Here is an 18,325-nt window from a genome sequence, read left to right on the forward strand (position 1 = left end):
GGAATTTTTAGGTTAAATTGCGCTAAATTTGACAACAGAAAATTGCTTAAATGTGTATTCTCAAACTTAAGCTATCCCCTATCCTTGGGTGATAGGGGATAACTTTACAATCGCTGTGACACCCACCGATCTGAAGAGCCGCATGTGTATGTAGCGGTGATCGATCTTGCGGTCTTCCGCTCCGTTCATTCTTATGGGAGTGCCGAAGACCAGCGAAGCAAACTCTGAAACAGCTGTCTACAAATGGTGTCAGATTTAGCCAATATTTCCGAGCTGCACTCGGCTGGTCTTCCGCACTCCCATAAGAATGAATAGAGCGGCAGACCACAAGATCGAAGACCAGCCGAGCACGGCTCAGATATTGGCTAAATCTGACACCATTTGTAGACAGCTGTTTCAGAGTTTGCTTGGCTGGTTTTGGCACTCCCTTAAGAATGGAGCTGCAGAACCTGAAGTTGATCACCGCTCCATTCACACAGGCCCAGTTCTCAGGATCGGTGGTGGTCCCAGTGGTCAGACCCCAAGCAATTAGTAAGTTATACTCTATCCCATAAGCTAGGGGATAGCTTCCAAACTTGTGAATACCCACTTTAAATTATCTAGATTTAGTACTGGTTCACATTGAGGAGATAGGACGATGATGCATGGCAATAACCCATGGGAGAAAAGTATGCAAATTAACTCTACTCCTAAAGTAAGAAAACTGCCTATAGTCCCGTCCCCCCCCCCTTCCCTAGAAGTCAAAGACCTACCCATAAAGGAACCTTATAATGACTGCAGATCTTGGCTAAATCAGACACCATTTGTAGACAGCTGTTTTGGTACACCTTTACTATATGCAGCTTATATTTGCCCTATATAGTACCTAAAAGTTTCCAACTCCCATTATAGTTCTTTATGCGTCTACTGCCATAAATATGTATGTGCCATATAATATATGGCATATTGTATATGACAGTAGATTTATAAAGAACTATAATGGGGGCTGGAAACTTTTAGGTACTACATTGGGCACAATATAAGCCCCTCCTTATGCCGCATAGAGTAAAAAGGTGTGCTGAACCTTTTCCTATATGCGGCATCAGAAGGGGGTTATATTGTGCCCAATGTAGTACCTAAAAGTTTCCAGCCCTTATTATAGTTATTTAAAAATCTACTGCCATATACTATATGCCATATATAATGACACCCATATATTTATGGCAGACACTCATAAAGAACTATAACGAGAGTTGGAAACTTTTAGGTACTAATATTGGGCATAATATAAGCCCCCATACGAGAAAAGGACGTACTGAAACAGCGGTCTGCAAATGGTGCCTGATTTAGCCTATCTATATTTTATTTTTGCCCTATATGATATACATTCATGCATCTTTTTAATGTACACTGCCTATCAACTATAGCCGACATTTTTCCTCAATACTTTGACTGTTTTTGCACATATTTACTGTATGCTATGGTTGGTAGAGTCAATCATTTTGGAAAGGTTAATCCAGCGTTCCGGTATGTGCCGTTATTGTCCTCTTTAATGCGGTATGACTGTCAGTCAGATAACATTAGTCATGCTGTCATTGTTGACGGACGTATATTGGATCCCAAGTCTTCGATGAGTTGCTCGTTCTGTACGAAATGTACTTGACACATTTGGCGGGGCCCCGATGCCGCCTCGGTTTACTAACCAGATCTGACACCTCTGCACCTGCCGAAATATCCTTTTTGCATTTGCCTGCAATCCTGTTTGCTACATAATCGCTCAGTTGCTTGGAGACTCTCATCAGCCCCGTGTTCACCTGTTCTATCCCCCCAGAGAGCGCATTATCAGCGTCTGTAATAAGAGCTGCTGCTGGGAGTAGCAGTTTTCTGCTGGAAGGAACAATGGCACCAAAAAATGATCTGCATTGAAATTGCTAGCTGCAGCATTAGGCATACAAAAGCCAAGAGGTGTAGGACATAATGATGTCTTTTTAATGTGTCATATTCACTTGGAGTTACTTCTTTGGGCTTTTTCCTCTCGGCTTTATATATATATATATACATACATACATACATACATACATACATACATACATACATACATACATACATACATACATACATACATACATACATACATATTTATGCATATAGAAATGGAGTTCTTTGTGGGTTTGGGTTGGTCTTTAAAAATTTAAATTGCACAGCGCCACCTGCAGGTTGAGTACATAGATGTTGCTTGTTGATCATATTTAGTACAGCAAACAGTGATGGAAAAACATGGTTGGGGGTTATGGGTAGATTTTTTTTTTTTTTTTTTTTTTTTGGGGGGGGGGGGGGGATTGCATTGTATATTGGTTCCATATAAAAGGGAATTCTGGGCCATATAGAAAAAAAATCATTATTTTTTCCCACTAAATCAGTGATCCTGATTCCAGTGATGCCACTTACTGGGCTTCTTGCTATAGTTTTGATAATCTGCTGATGAGAATTACAGTTTTATCACTGGAGGACTAGTTAACCTGCTATCATGTAGTCCTTCATATTCATGAGCTCTATAAAACCCCACTACTGATTGGCGGCTTTCTGCCTATGCACGGTGTACGCACAAGCTGCCAATCAGTGGTGTGGGCGGGGTTTTACAGCGCTCAATGTTCAGAGAACTGCTAGATCTGAAACAGATAAAACTGATTTTATCAAAATGACAGCAAGTAGCCCAGTAATTGATACATCAGTGGAATCGAGGTCTCTTTCTCTACATTATTCTGCTTGCAAAAACCTGGTGACCGATTCCTTTTAAAGGATTATTGCCCATGGATCCAGACAACAGGGCTCTGGAATACCTCATTGGAGAGGAGTAGTGATTGCCCAAGCATTGTAGTCAGTTGGTCCCATAGAGAATGAATGGCGCCATCACCATTCCTTTTTCGGCCTCATTTTCAGTATCCGTTGCATTGGTTGGACCTCACCGTTCAGAGTAATCACCTACCCTAAAGATGGGGAATGGCTTTCAATGCTGAAGATAAGATTACCTATTCCTGTCAATTGCCATAGACTTTAATTGGAGCTGTAGATCATATGCGTGATCGGTTACACCATTAAATTCTACTGACTAGAGAGAAGTTGTCTTCCTTCTATATTCCAGTTGGGTCCCATTTGTTAGATGTTAGAGGTGGGATCCACACAGACACATTTATTGGATAGGGGATAATTTATGTAGACTTTTAAGGATCTTTTCGATGCAAGTTCCTAATATGGCGCCCATCGTCTTCTATGTGCTTCTACTCCTATATGTTTTTTTACGATCATGTGAGTGAGGTCTAAAGAAATAAAATTGGAAATGTCATTGTTTCAAAGCAAAGATTTGACTTGGTGCCATAAAGCCCAGGACAGATGGTAACCATAGATAGTACCCAACTAAGTTTCTTCTTTATGGACATCCAACCACGCGTGTCGGGCATTTACACCATTGAGTTTACAGCCAAATCCCATAAAGCTGATTAAAAAAAAAAAAACAAATGGAAAAGGTTTTGAAACCTGGTAAGAAACTAGCAGAAGATCTATTGTGCTGTAGACATTTTATGTCTTTGGGAAATTGCTGCAAAATTTGAGTCGGTGAAGGGCTGTAAAGCTTTGAATTGTGTTTGATTAGTGCTCCCAAACGGTGCCAATGCCGACATATGGCAGCGATTGATATATTCTGACAATAACAGTTATCATTTGTTCAGTCTTTGTGGTTCAAACCAGGGCACATCTGTTGTAATTCATTGACCTTCAAGGTCTGTGAAAGCTGGAGTGAATTCTTTCATTTAATTTCTCCTAAACACCCCGCTCGCTGCCGTGTGTTCCTCCGCGAATCTTTTCTTGGTCCAAATTTTGATGAGCGTCCTCAAAGATATTGATCGCCAGCGTCTCATTAAGCCGGAATGGCGTTCCCTGCTTTTGTTTTCTAGTTTTAATTGATTAATGTTTTCTGTCGCTGATGCGTACACAGCCTTATTTAATAAATCCCTCTATCGTCGGGAATGTAAATAATCAGAGGTGAAATTCTGAAACTGCTGTGAAAAAAAATATCTTTAATTTGTCTAGATATTACGTTTTCATGGAAGATGCTTTATTTGAAGGCTTATTTTTATTGACTAAATGGCTTTTCCATGAGAAATCATCAGTATTTTTAACTTCCGAGTGGTTCCTTCCCTACGTCAAGGCTTTTGTTTGGACCTAAAACGGTGATGGGTCTTAGGCCCCATAGTACTTGTTGCTTCCATTTCCCTTTCCAACTGTGAAGAAGATTCCCTTGCTAGTTGTCCCACGCAGCCTGTTGGGGTGGTGACTCCTGGCCAGTCTGTGACTCAGACCTGGAAATGTCCATGTCCCCTTAAGCCAAATTTGGAGACCTGTGAAACACAGTCCAACCTTCAGCATATATGAGGCTGTTGAGTTTAGGGCAGAGATCCGTCACCTGTCCGGACTTCATGGTATGTACTTGGGCCATGTTTTGACGGTGTCTAAATTCGGACTTATGTTGCCAGTTTAGACTCTGTTAACTTTTCTATAAAGAAAAGCTGAATGATCAGTAATTGAGACGTTAAAGCCATTGACTGACTGATCTGTGATATGAAAAACGCCGACGACTAATGGACCTAATCATATACAATGGGGTCTATTGAGATTTATTTCACAATGTCCATTTATTTACCATTATTGATGTGATCTGTGACAAGGCTCCCTATGCGTGTCCCATGCAGATGGGAATGAAGCTCCTGGATGTCACTGGCCAACTTGCGTAGGGGGGCTTCACTTAACGGGAAAAATACATTGGTGTTGTATAAATATCTGGAATGACGTTCTCCTTACAACATTTGTGTCCTATGGCTTTGATGGACTGCGTCCTTTTATTACACATTTTATCTTTATTCATCCCTGGTAAAATGAAAGCTGTTAGTTGCAAAGGGCAGCTCGGTCTGATCCACTCTGTTTATTTTTTTGCAATTTTCTGCACAGTAAGAATACTTTTATTTATTTTTTTTTTTCTAAGAAATACATGTAATTGTATGTTACATAAAGGCAGAGTAATTACTGCATGGTATGCTTGAATTGCCATCAAATCGGGAGGAAAATAAATACCTGTGCATTTTAACTGAACTCTGGAGCATCATAATGTTCAGAGACTGTTGGGTGAACTATAAATGTCCTGAAGAGTAGATCTACCCTACTAGCTGTAGTGTATCTTAAAGAGGCAGTTTTCCCTTATGGCCAGGGACAATTAAAGGTAAAGGTACACTTTCTAGTTCTTTATAAGTAAATCTATTTGCTGGTCTCTGAATTCCGATTTTTCCCTAAAACAATAAAAATTTACTCCTGGGTGGGAAGAAGTAGCCAAAGTATGGAATTCCAATGTTAAGGTGTAGAAGTCTCCTTTTATTACTACTTCTCCAAGAGAAAGAGAGAACTTTACTCTACCAGAAGATGCTAAAGCTTGGGGAGAGTGTCCGTTTCCACCTGAGCTGCCACCACAGAATAAATTGAGCGCCTCAATAATGGTTAGTCAATACCCTTAAAGGATTATTCTCAAGATGGTAAGTTAGCCCATATCCCATTCATAGTGGATAACGTGTTGATCACTGAGGGTCAAGCCACTGAGACCCCCAGATATGGGACAGCCATAAATGGTGGGACACTGTACTTGTCTTCCTTCGTCATTCCCATAGTAATGAATAAAGTGGAGGACAAGCATGCACACCTCCGGTTCTTTCAAGATTGGACTTTGCAGATCCAGATTCCTAGGTTCCATAGCCCTGTTCTTAGGATCAATGGGGGTCCTAGCGGTTGCACCCACTCCACACTTCCAGTGATCAGTAAAGGTCTATTTACACTCATTGCTTTTAAAATCCCTATCCTTAATCAGGGAGGAAAACTCATGAAAGTGTTGGACATTGACTTGTTGGGTAGCTTCTAGAGATGGACTTCTTCATTGTGGAGGAGAGCTAATTTGCATACGCCTATCTTTTTTTTTTCGAAGGGAACATTGCCTAGCCTATAAGCTCAGTTATACCAACTGGAACTCTACACAAAGTGAAATGATACTCATCGAAAGTTCACGTACCTTTTGGGCTAGCCTCTCCTAAATGACAATCTCTACTGTGCCGATCAGTATTTTTGAAATTAGACTCTTAATTATCATTTACCTATAGACCAAACAAAGGGCACTATAAATTGAACGTGGGTATACAATACTCATTTTTACATGGTCTCATTTCTAAACTGAAGACTTCCTTGTAGATGTATCGTTGTGTGGTCTTCCTACTGTACCCTCACAACAAAGGAGGCTTTGATGACTTCTTCTCCAAGGTCAACTAAAGTGGCTTCGACCTCCAACCCACCCCACGACTCTCCAGCAATTCCTCTTGTTAATAAGTTTGTGCCTCCTCTGTGAGCCGGTCAGATGTCCTTGCTTCCTGGCAGTTATTGGCCTTCGGTCTTCGTGTTCCCATGAGAAGGCAACCATGCGATGTCTGGAGATGCTCCATGGCGTTTAACCTCTTATTGATAACCCGCAATGATCTAATGGAACATTAAGATTTTATCATTTGCTGCAGCGAGAACAGCTGTGTGATTTAAGGGTTATTACACAGCAGGGAGCTTTTTCCGCCTGATGATATCCGTCTTGGGTGCATTACAGGCTTGAGGTGTAGGCAGCGCGCCATAGTGTCCAAACATTGCACAACCTGGATTAGTTTGTACACCAAATGTATTATGCATGAATCGTACATAACCCGAGCTGCTGTATTTCCTACACTAATATGAACATTGACATTTTAAAAGCCAATATTGTGTTGCCTTATTGCTTTGTTTGTATGTGCCCTATTCACTCGTGCCCTATAATGTACGGTATTAGACTCTTTTGTAAGGGAAGGCTTTATTGAGTCTGCTTGTATGCTATATTTCATTATGTACAGCAGCTATGTAAAACCTATCGACACCGCATGCGACCTAGTGTTAGCCTTGAAACGACTTGCAGTAAATTCACTTGCCTGTATTAATTTTGCAGAGCTTTCTGCTTAGAGGGAAAAAAATTAGTTTCACTTAAAGCAAAATTCACAAGAAAAGATAAAACACAATTAACTGTTAAGTCCCTTATACACAGCAAGATGCTGATCCTGCTGCCACATCGATGGTTAATCTTGAACCAGATTCCTTCCGGCATCCCCAGCACCTCTTCTGATTAGTAGACTCAATGTGAAGTCATGTGTGCATCATGCCTCAACAATGACGTTGCTCCGAGCCTACTAACCAGAAAAGATGTTGGGGATTCAGGAACATATGAGATGGTTCAAAGGATAACTGCCAGGAAGCAAGGACATCTGACCGGCTCACAGAGGAGGCACAAACTTATCCAATAGTCAGAGAATGTTAGAGTTGAAAGGGACCTCCAGGGTCCTCGTGTCAAACCCCCTGCTCAATGCAGGATTCACTAAACCATCTCAGACAGATGTCTGTCCAGCCTCTGTTTGAAGACATCCATTGAAGGAGAACTCGCCACCTCTTGTGGCTGCCTGTTCCACTCATTGATCACCCTCACTGTCAAAAAAAATTGTTTCTAATATCAAATCTGTATCTCCTACCCTTCAGTTTAATTCGTGGACTACTAACATGGCTGTTTGACCAGAGTTCTGCAAATCTGTTTGCATTAGAGGAGTCTGCCAATCCCACCGACTTCAGCAGGACCAGCTGGCCATCAGATATGTATGGGGGCTTCCCAATGCCACATGTCGGATGAGCGTAGGAGCGTGCAGTAGACCTTTTCAATGGCCTTTTTTTTTTTTTTAAATAGGTAGAATATCCTTTATCTTAGGCCTGTCTCCCGCCTGTCCTGTTGCCACAACTCCTCACCTGGTTCTCCGCTAAGTTTGGAATAATCTTTCGTCCAGATCTTCTGATATAGACTAGAACTTATTTTGGTCATGAGTCAACTTCAGAAGATCTGCAACAAAGAGTGAAGTCAAATCTGAACTTGGTGTAAGATTAGGCTGGGAGCTACAACGGCAGAGTCAGTGAGGGGTAAACCTAATACGGTAAGTATCAACTTTTTTTTTTTTTTTTTTTTTTGGCACGGCCAAATTGTAGATGTTGTAAAACTGATGCAACGACTGTAAATTTTAGACAATTTTTATTGTTTAGAAGAGGATGTTGCCAGTCAAACTTCTATGAGAGTACCATTCTACGGGTTGTAGCTTATCAAAAATGAGGTTGATAAAGGGTACCAGTCATGGTCTGGATCATGGTTTATTTGATGATTGTGTAATGCATTAGCGTGAACCTGTAGAGTAACAAAACATCACAATTCTATTAATCAGAAGAATGGACGTTCCTGTTCTGTGACCGATTTTTGAAAAGCTTTAATAATGCATCGGAGCATTTGATATTCCATGTTCTTAGTCCTCTAAAAGGCACAATTTTAAGGCTGAGTCTCTTATTCTGGTCCCCACCAGGACAAAAACCTGTACAGACCTCAGCAGTAATGTTTGGCTCAATAATAATGTACTGCGCCGTTCCAGGAAGGGGAGGTGGGATGGCAACGGGGTTGTCCAAGGCACATGTTGAGTTCTAGTTTGGCCATAGAGACTGCCAGGGATTGTTTCCCAGATTTCTTTGTACTTCACAATGTCGCTGTTAATTACATTTGCAATGAAAACCTGATTTAAATCTACATATCCCATTGGTACATTTCTTGACCTTCAATTCCTGGGAAAGGCCGAAGGGACGTGAATAGAGAAGCACAAAATGATTCTAATGTGACGGAAATGCTGATCTTGTAGTTAAAGGAAACTCTGAATAGGCATTTGCTATTTTCTGATATAATTTTAATTAACCTATTTTTTCTTTAAGCATAAGTTTCCCAAAGACTGTAAGACTGCTATCAAATCGTTCCCGAAAAATCCAAAAACTATTTTCCCCTAAAATGCAAAAATATTTCTTCTAGTCTATTGTAAGAAGTTTCCTAGACACCCCCCCCCCCCCTTTCCCCCAATGTAAAAAAAAAAAAAGCACAAAAATTTGGAAACCAATGGTGAGTTTTTAGATACCTGGTGTACCTGTGCGGAGTAATTGAATATATATGGAAATGTATGCAAACGCTCTGCCACAGCACTCTGCAATTAATGAATTCCCAAAATCCACTCTTGCTATACAAGTGAAAAATGTGAGACACCTTGTCAACATTAGTTATCAAAAGTTTATAGAACATCATTAGAAAGGGCCTAAATTTAGTGATAGAGGTTTCCATGGACTCAGAACTCAGCCATGCCAGTCAATATCTGAATAGCTGATGCAAATTGAACATGATTTTTTTTTTTTTTTCCTGCAGACATGTGTACGGCCCCATAGAAAAACATCGGTTCAAGTGCTATCCGTTGTGTTGTCTGATCGCACTTGGACCAACCTGTTTATCTGTGGGGTTTTTTTTTACCAGAAGGTTTTGCACAGATGGTGGTTGTCAGATATTTTAATGGATCATGCAACATTGATCATGCAACATTTTGCTCTAGAAAAAAATATATAATTTTGCTCTAAAAAGTGTGTGTGTGTGTATGTATATCTATATCTATCTCTCATTACAGTTGAAACCAGAAGTTTACATTCACTATATATAAAGACACATCTGCATGTTTTTCTCAATATCTGACATGAAATCAGAATAAACCTTTCCCATTTTAGATTAATTAGGATTACCATAACTTTTAATATTTGCCAAATGCCAGAATAATGAGAGAGAGAATGTTTTAAGGCATTTTTATTACTTACTGCAAAGTCAAAAGGTTACATACATTTCATTGGTATTTGGTCCCATTGCCCTTAAGCTGAATGACTTGGGTCAAACGTTCGGGATATCCTTCCACAAGCTTCTCACAATAGTTGGTCGGAATTTGGGCCCATTCCTCCTGACAAAACTGGTGTAACTGATCCAGGTTTGTAGGTCGCCTTGCTCACACCTGCCTTTTTAGCTTTGCCCATAAATTTTCAATGGGATTGAGATTAGGGCTTGGGATGGCCACTCCAAAACATTGACTATGTTTTCCGTAAGCCACTTTACCATTTTGGCAGTATGCTTCGGGTCATTGTGCATTTGGAAGACCCATTTCCACCCAAGCTTTAACTTCCTGGCTGATGTCTTGAGATGTTGCTTCAGTATTGCCACATAATCTTATTTTCTCATGATGCCATCTATTTTGTGAAATGCACCAGTCCCTCCTGCAGCAAAACAACCCCACAACATGATTCTGCCATCACAGTTGGGATGGTGTGCTTAGTCTTCCAATCTTCTCCTTTTCCTCCAAACATAACGATGGTCATTATGCCCAAAAAGTAAAATTTTAGTTTCATCAGACCACAGGACATGTCTCCAAAAATTAAGGTCTTTGTTCCTGTGTGAATTTGCAAACATTAATCTAGCTTTATGTTTGCAGTAATGGCTTCTTCCTGGCAAAGTGGCTTTTCAGCCCATGCTGATACAGTACTCGTTTCACTGTGGATATTGACACAAACTTACCAGCTTCTGCCATCATCTTCACAAAGTCTTTTGCTTTTGTCCTTGGGTTTATATGCAAATTTCGGACCAAAGCACGTTCATCTCTGGGACATAGAACCCGTCTCCTTCCTGAGCGGTATGATGCCAGGACATTCCCATCTTGTTTGTACTTGCGTATAATTGTTTGTACAGATGAACGAGGCACCTTCAGGTATCTTGAAATTGTACCCAAGGATGAGCCAGACTTGTGCAAGTCCACAATTCTCTTCCTGATATCTTTGCTGATTTCTTTAGACTTTCCCATGACACTACACAAATAAGCAATGTGTTTCAGGTGTGCATTACAACATATCCACAGGTGTGTCTCTAATTAACTCAGGTTTTTTGTGGCATCATCTATCAGAAGATTTCAAACACATGACATCCTCATATGGGCAGTCCAGAATTGTTTAAAGGCATAGTAATCTTAGTGTATGTAAACTTTTGACTTTGCAGTAAGTAATAAAAATGCCTTACAACATTCTCTCTCTCTCTCTCTCACTATTCTGGCATTTGGCAAATATTAAAAATTATGCTAATCCCAATTGACCTAAAATGGGAAACCTTTTTTTCTGATTTCATGTCAAATATTGAGAAAAACATGCATATGTGTCTTTTTATATCGTGTATGTAAACTTCTGGTTTCAACTGTATGTATGTGTACATATTTTAATTATAATAATTAAGATATAAAGAAGATGAAATTATACCTGGGGATTAGGACTAACTATATGGGAAATAATAGCAAGAATTTGCTATATTCTTTTTTTTTTTTTTTTTTCTGTCACTTACACCTTATTGAATGTGTTAATGGCATTACCACATTTGCCAAAAGAATTACAAGCCAGACACACAGTTAATTAAGAACTTTTTTTCTTCCTTTTTCCTTTCCAGGGCTGTAAAGTAAAAAGCTGTAACAGACCTCCCAGTTCTTTGTGTGTTTAACAAGATCTGCAGCTCCTTTCTTTTCCCAGTAACTATGTTGAGCAAGAAGTTCCTGAGACCTGTTACCATGGCATAGATCCCAGTTGTAATGCAGGCGCATCTGTTAATCAGAGCTCCATTAGTTTGCTTTCGATGGTTTGGGTGTAGTATATTTTTATATCTTTTTTTTTTTTTTTTTTTATTTGCAAGTTATTTTAGTTTTTTTTTTAACTTTTTTTTGTCCTTTAAGAAATCTATCGAAATTCTTTTATTCTGGACTTCGAAACGGATGTTTGTGCATTAGTGTCTGACTATATTAACAAAGTATCCAACAGCTGTTTACATAGGTAAAGCCGCACAGTTAAACAAGCAGCAATTCCGTAGCCGTTCTCATTCAATCTGCATAAATCCTTCCAGCAGATTTGTTGACACAGATTGACTGACTCATATGGTGGGATAGCGTCGTTTTTTTTCCCTTTGTTTATTTCATCGGAAGTTACACCCACCATGTGCGCGTTAAATTCACAAGCACGTCGTCAGTGGGCGTCCCGGCCAACAATGTCATTTTAGGTTTTTCTTTTAATTGAGAAATAATTTCAAAGTCAAATTGGCTTTACTTAGTTTATGGGTGACATTAATTATAGCATGTGCTGATCTGTTCTTGTAGACTTCAGAAGACTTCATCTTGATGGAGATACACCACTGAAGTGCTCCTTAATGACGTGACTAGCAATTGCACAGGTGATTTGCATTAAGTGCGTGCTCAATACTAAAAAAAAAAAAAAAAATATTCTAGAAATCAGAAATTTGGAAGCTGAGAATGAAAAAAGAAATGATGGTTTTCAAAAGCGAAATAAAAAAAAAATCAAGGCAGATATGCTCCATTTGGCCACCAGATTTGGTTCAAATCAAGTGCCCCAATTGTCGTGAAGATTGTTTTTGTTCTGAGGTTCTCCAGACTCTAAAGCATAATACAGTGGAGAAGATAACTCATTACACCTGTCTTATACCCTTACCTGTAGACTTCAGTTCTTCCGACGCTAAAAGTTGTTGGCTCCATACAGCTTTCTGGGCAGGGGGCAAGACACATCAATGAAACCCATGACATGCAAATCAAATCTACAACATGTTGGATTCTATAATTTTGGGGAAATCTGGGACTTATTTGATTAGTTACAGATATATTTGCTTATCTCTATTGCCTAAATTTCTCTCCAAGGAATCTTTGCTTTCAGCACTATAGTCATTGGACAATGCGGGCATATACCAGGATCCTCTGGTGTGCTCAGCCACTGATACAATAATGGGAACCAAAGGTCAAGTAGAAGACAACCAAAACTGACTTTGCCACAACATTAAATCCTTTTGTACCGGGGTACATTCAGTCTTTCATGGACCCAATGGCTTCGACTTGACCCAATGACTTGGAGAATCCTACCAAAGTAGCCCATTCGTGATTTTTTATTTTATTTTTTTCAAAATAGACAAATTGTCCATTTTGAAAATATCAAATAAGTGAATTTGGCCATTGGCCTGGTCAGTGTCCAGTCCAAGTGCTGTCCACTCCTCACTAAAGTAGACCTTACATATGACCGTGGTTCGTGTGAATAATCCCTTGGTAATACTGAGACCTAGGTGTAATCTAGAATCTATGAAGTTGACATTTTAAAATTGATTTATTCTACTCCTTTTTTTTTTTTTAACGCATTATATACTTTCCATACTAACATACCAGCAGTCTCTTCCTGTGTGCTCCATTTTGTTTCAAATCTAACACTTCTGACAACGTAAGGAAAGTGCTAATTGCTTGCTTGGGGTGCAATTTAATATCTGTCTCTGCTGAGAAATCTTGTGCATAATGGTCTGTGTATTAATAATTTGTGATTTATAAAAAGCATACCCCCCCCCCCTTTCTTCTGAATTCTCACCCATTGCTTTGACACATTTTCCTTCCTTCAACGCATTCCTTTTCACAGATTGCCCAATAGAGTGAAATTTGCGTTCTTCCCTCTCCCCAAGATGTAGAAATGAGAAATTATTAAAACTTGGCGAAACAGTCTCTTGTAAAGGAAACCTAGACCCTACTATAGATTACTCAAGGATTTACAGGTAATCTTCTAGCAGGGAAAAGTGGTGGTCAGTTGTTTTTCCAAGAATACACCTAATATAGTTGCTGTTGCAGCTTCCACGGGATTGTCACCCAGGTTTCTTTTGACTATTGTGTAATAATTAAAACAACTTTTGGAGAAAATATGTGGCTTTGTTATAAAGATGTCTGGAAATATTTTTGTAACTGTACTCCAAGCGAAAATTTGAAAACGTTGAGTCAGTGGTCTTAAGCCTGTGGCTTTTAATCTGTTGTAAAACTACAACTTCAAGCATGCTAAATGCTGTTGGGACATGCAATTAGTGCTTTTGTGGTGCACTGTATTACAGAGATGTTATTCCTAAAAGCATTAGGAAAGGGGCTCAGTTAGCCCTTCTCGGGACTAGTAAGAGCAGGATGGACTGGGAGAAAATTGTGATGACACTTCTACGAGTTCAAATCTTTCTGTGACTATCGGGAAAGAGATTGGACTGGACCTTGTGGTGACTACTGGGAGGGTGGATGGACTGGACTGGACCTTGTGGTGGCTACTGAAAGCGAGGATTGACCGGTGAGAGCCTTGCTTTGACTACTGGACAGACTTATTGTGACAACTGGTAGGGAAGTTGAATTGGAGGGAACCTTGCTGTGACTTCCAGTAGGGAGGATGAACTGGAGAGGGCCTTGTTTTGGCTACCGGTAGGGAGGAAGGACTGGAGTGAGCCTTGATGCGACTGGTTTTGACTGCTAGCAGGAAATCTGTACCATGAGGCCTGAGGGAACCTAGTTGTACTACTGGGACTTGGGATGGACTGGGGAGAATGCTTGACTGGAGTGTGACTAGGCTGTATAGCATGTTGTTCATGAATTCCAACTGTCTGAACTGGTCCTTCAACCTGGTTGAGATTCGTCTAAGATTTCACTATGGAGCACTGGACATCTATTGGTGGCATGTTGCATACCAGAGCTGAAATTATTTTTTTTTCTACTTATGTCAATATATTGTCTCGTCTGCTACTTTCATCCAGCCTCCTGATAATCCATAAACTGTTAATGTATCTGTTTATCGTTGTGACGGCAATTTTGTCGTGTCGTATGTGATAAAGCAGAATGTCTTTAACCATTTAACAGTCTTAGGTTGTGCTTTTTAGTGCTAACCGTAACATTTTAAGAGTTTGCCATCCAGTCTTAAAGCAGCAAGATGCCCGGCTGTTCTGGTTTACAGCCTCAGCTTTTGTTTGGCTGATCGAAGAGAACAAATATCTTAAGTGTGTTCCAGTCCATAGGAAGACCTAGTGGATCGTAAACTTATACTGCTGTGGTTTCGAGCTACAATATGGAAATATTTAGATGCGGTTGTCCATAAAAAAAAAAATAAAAAAAACAATTAAGAAGATCTATGTTGCGACAATGTTCTTTTATTTTATTCTGTGAATTGGCTATTTAATTGAAGGAACATTTAGCTGGCTTATAATATGGGATACACACGCCATATAAGTGTGATTCATACATAAATGCATTAGCTGATATATCATCACAAAGTGAGATGTTTTATGTTATTACTTTTATTTTACTATTAAGTATACAAGCCTATGTACTAAAAGTTTTTTTTTTATTCTTTTACAGTTCATAAATTAACACCTTGTAATTTTGATTTACTATTACCTGTTTGATCATTTACTGAAAATCAGGAACGAGTACATTCTTAAATGTTCACGGTTTCGACAAACTTTGTATAAATCATATTACAAATTTCCTAGATTTGCTTGGATTTATATTTTAGAAGAGAGATCTGCTTCTTTCCCCTCTCATGAGCCACTTCTGCGGTCCCCTCTTAAAATCAGGTCACCTGCCAAAATCAAAGACTGCTCACTGAAGAATCGGACGAATAGCGGAAGGAGGAGCGAGTATTGAAAAGGCTAAGAGATGGTGCAGCAGCTTTCTAGGAAGTATTTTATCTTCCATGCAGGAGTCACGGCTACACTGCTTAGTATTGTACTCTTGTAGATGTTGCTGCTTCTAAATATGTGCAACATAGACATGGGAGATCAGGAGTGTCCCATATTTGTGTGTACAGGAGATATTATAGAAGACATTCTCCACCCTCTAGCTCTGAGACAAGTGAAAAGTAGAGCTGGGGTCTGCAGAAGGGTATAAGTAGAGATAATGTAAGTGATCAGTCAGTCGTATGCCAGCCAGAAAGTGTAATTCCCCATGTACACAAATGATGGCTTCTCCTGAAACCAGGACATTTTATTCTGTGGCTTAACTTTGACTTTACACAACGTTTATGCAAAAATTTGAATGGGGTGAGGTAGTGTTCACGTTTACAGTGGACCACTGTGGCCTCTTTATAGACTGTTGTAAGTCGGCGCAGTCTTCTGACTAAACCGTATATGAACAAGGTCATTTTGGTTCCATCACATTTTTTTTTCCTTCGCATTTTAATGGTTCTTTAATTTTGCTGTCTGTCCTTCTGTCCACCATGTAGCTGTAGTCCTCTTCAGTCATTTGCTTGCTCCCAGATAGATTCCTTGTCTTGGCCGTCTGTAATGTTCAGTCATCTGTAACTTTGTAAGAACCAGATTTTGCATCTGTAGATCATGTTCTAAAAATGTGAATAAACAAAAACCAGATGTGAACAGCGCAAATTCTTTGGAGAGAATACCCACAGGATCTCTCATTTTATACTGCATTCCATGATGGAATATCATATTTTTGAGTAATTTCTCCAAAGTGAGCAAAACTTTTCTTTTTTTTTTTTAACCCAAATGTGTTTCTTCTCTGCTAAATTTTGATTAAATCCTAAGTACTGTGATATTTGTTTCATTATATGATTATATCTTCAGCATCTGCCTGTGGGAAAAATGTAATTTTATGATATCATGATCAAAAGTTTTACTGGTCCACAGTACCATTTTTTTTTTTCTTATTTCTTTTCCCAACAATTTTTGGTCCGTTACACCTAAAGTCTTACATTTCAAACGTTGGTGCACAGGAATTAGAGGGTCAAAACAAAATGAGTCACTTTTTCATAACATCGGCGTTGGCTTATTGGACCGTAATATCACATCATGGTTGACTACCAGCTGAAAGAAATGCAACCTGACTGACCAAAGACTAAAACAAGAAAGTGGTCATGTCCATGAAGGAAGGTGGCTAATTATTCATTGATGGTGGGATTGAGTCATAGTTGTAAAGATGCATTCTCGATTGAATAAGAGTTCGGTGTTTCTGATTGTCCTTATGACTTCTCACAAGAAGTTTTTGATCTAAGTGTAATTTGACCATCGATGAAAAGAAAAAAAATTATCAACAGCGAAAATAAAAATTTCCACCATCCTATAGATTTTGAAGTACTTCAACCATAGACTTGACCCCATCACAATTTGGCAATGCTCTCCATCACCATTATCTTCATGTTTTGCCTCCATGAATGGTTTCTACCAATGTTTAATGTGTGTAGAACCAAAAATCAGAGTTTTCTGTAATTCTACTGATCAAGCTGATTCCCTATACTGATATTTTTGCTTTTCTCTTGTAGCCTACACTGAGGGGAACGTGGGCGCACAACACGAAAACAGACATGGAAGCTCCGTGCAGATACGAAGACGTAAAGCGGTCAGTGAACCATACTGGTCCTATTCAGGTACTTTTTTCTTGTTCCTTTTATCAAGATGTTTATGCCAAAATTGGATTTTTTGGTTTTGGATGAGTTGCTTGATTCTTTAATATTTTTTTTAGATGGCATTGTAATGTTATGTTTTTGTGTTCGTTAAAATTTTTTCACTGAATGTGGATTTTCTGAGTCAAAGTTAAAGGTAGAGGCTACATGTTCACCTAAAATTCATAGTCAATTGCTACTGTATATTCAGTTAATATCCTCATGTGGTAGGCTGAATTTCAGGCAATTTTATTAAATTATTTGACCACCTTTTTATCTTTGTTTTAACATTTTGTGTTGTGAATGTAATTTTGTAGAACTGACTAATATATAAGTATTAACGATTGTCCTTCTAAACTTGTTGGTGATTGCTTCCGCTAAAACTGATAGTTGATGAAGATCATGTGACCAGACTTGTTCCTCCAATTAAAAGCTGCTTTCATGTGTGCAGGGCTTTTGATTGGAGGAGGCTGATGGACGAGTTGGTCACATGCTCCTCCACCAGCAGACATTTTGAAAATGGGAGAGCTGTGCACTCTCTGATGAAGGCCTCATTAACAAGCGGAAGGAGAACCTATTAATGGTTAAAGTGCCTTAAAATAAAGATAGCTTGAACAATCTCTCGCAAGTACTAAACATTCCTGCTGATGCCATTGAGTAATAGATCTGGTTAGTTCTTCACATATAGCAGGCATCAGAGTTTTTGCTAATCCCTTGAGCTTCCTAGTTTCATGACCAATAATGTAAACCATGAGTCAGTCCACAGTTCCGGAAATTTATGAGTCATGGTTTTGCAACATTTTTTTCCTGACTATTAATCGTACCACTTGTGTGAAAAGCAGAGTCATGCCATGCGTGTGACCCACATGTCAGCTGTATTCTTGGTGCGGTTACTGTGTGCTTTGCAGATTCCAGATGAATTCTCCTCTCAAAACGTGTTTCTGATCAGTGTGTGTGTGTGTGTGTATATGTATATATAATATATATATATATATATATATATATATATATATATATATATATATATATATATATATATATATATATATATATATATATATATATATATATATATATATATATATATATATATATTAGTACAGACCAA

The 18,325-nt window shown here is 39.0% G+C and overlaps 1 protein-coding gene across 2 annotated transcripts in view; it reads left to right on the top strand.

Annotated features, from left to right (window-relative positions):
* Window positions 1–18,325, top strand: part of PTPRG (protein tyrosine phosphatase receptor type G) — a 595,254-nt gene that overhangs the window by 86,019 nt on the left and 490,910 nt on the right. For both annotated transcript variants that reach the window (XM_073644646.1, XM_073644647.1), the window contains exon 2: window positions 17,098–17,202. In XM_073644646.1, the coding sequence (XP_073500747.1) occupies window positions 17,098–17,202 (105 nt within the window). The remainder of the gene's footprint in view (window positions 1–17,097; window positions 17,203–18,325) is intronic.

The sequence above is a fragment of the Phyllobates terribilis genome, unplaced genomic scaffold (genome assembly GCF_046119375.1).
Source record: "Phyllobates terribilis strain yellow unplaced genomic scaffold, ASM4611937v1 Scaffold_8__6_contigs__length_399053987, whole genome shotgun sequence".
Lineage (NCBI taxonomy): Eukaryota > Metazoa > Chordata > Amphibia > Anura > Dendrobatidae > Phyllobates > Phyllobates terribilis.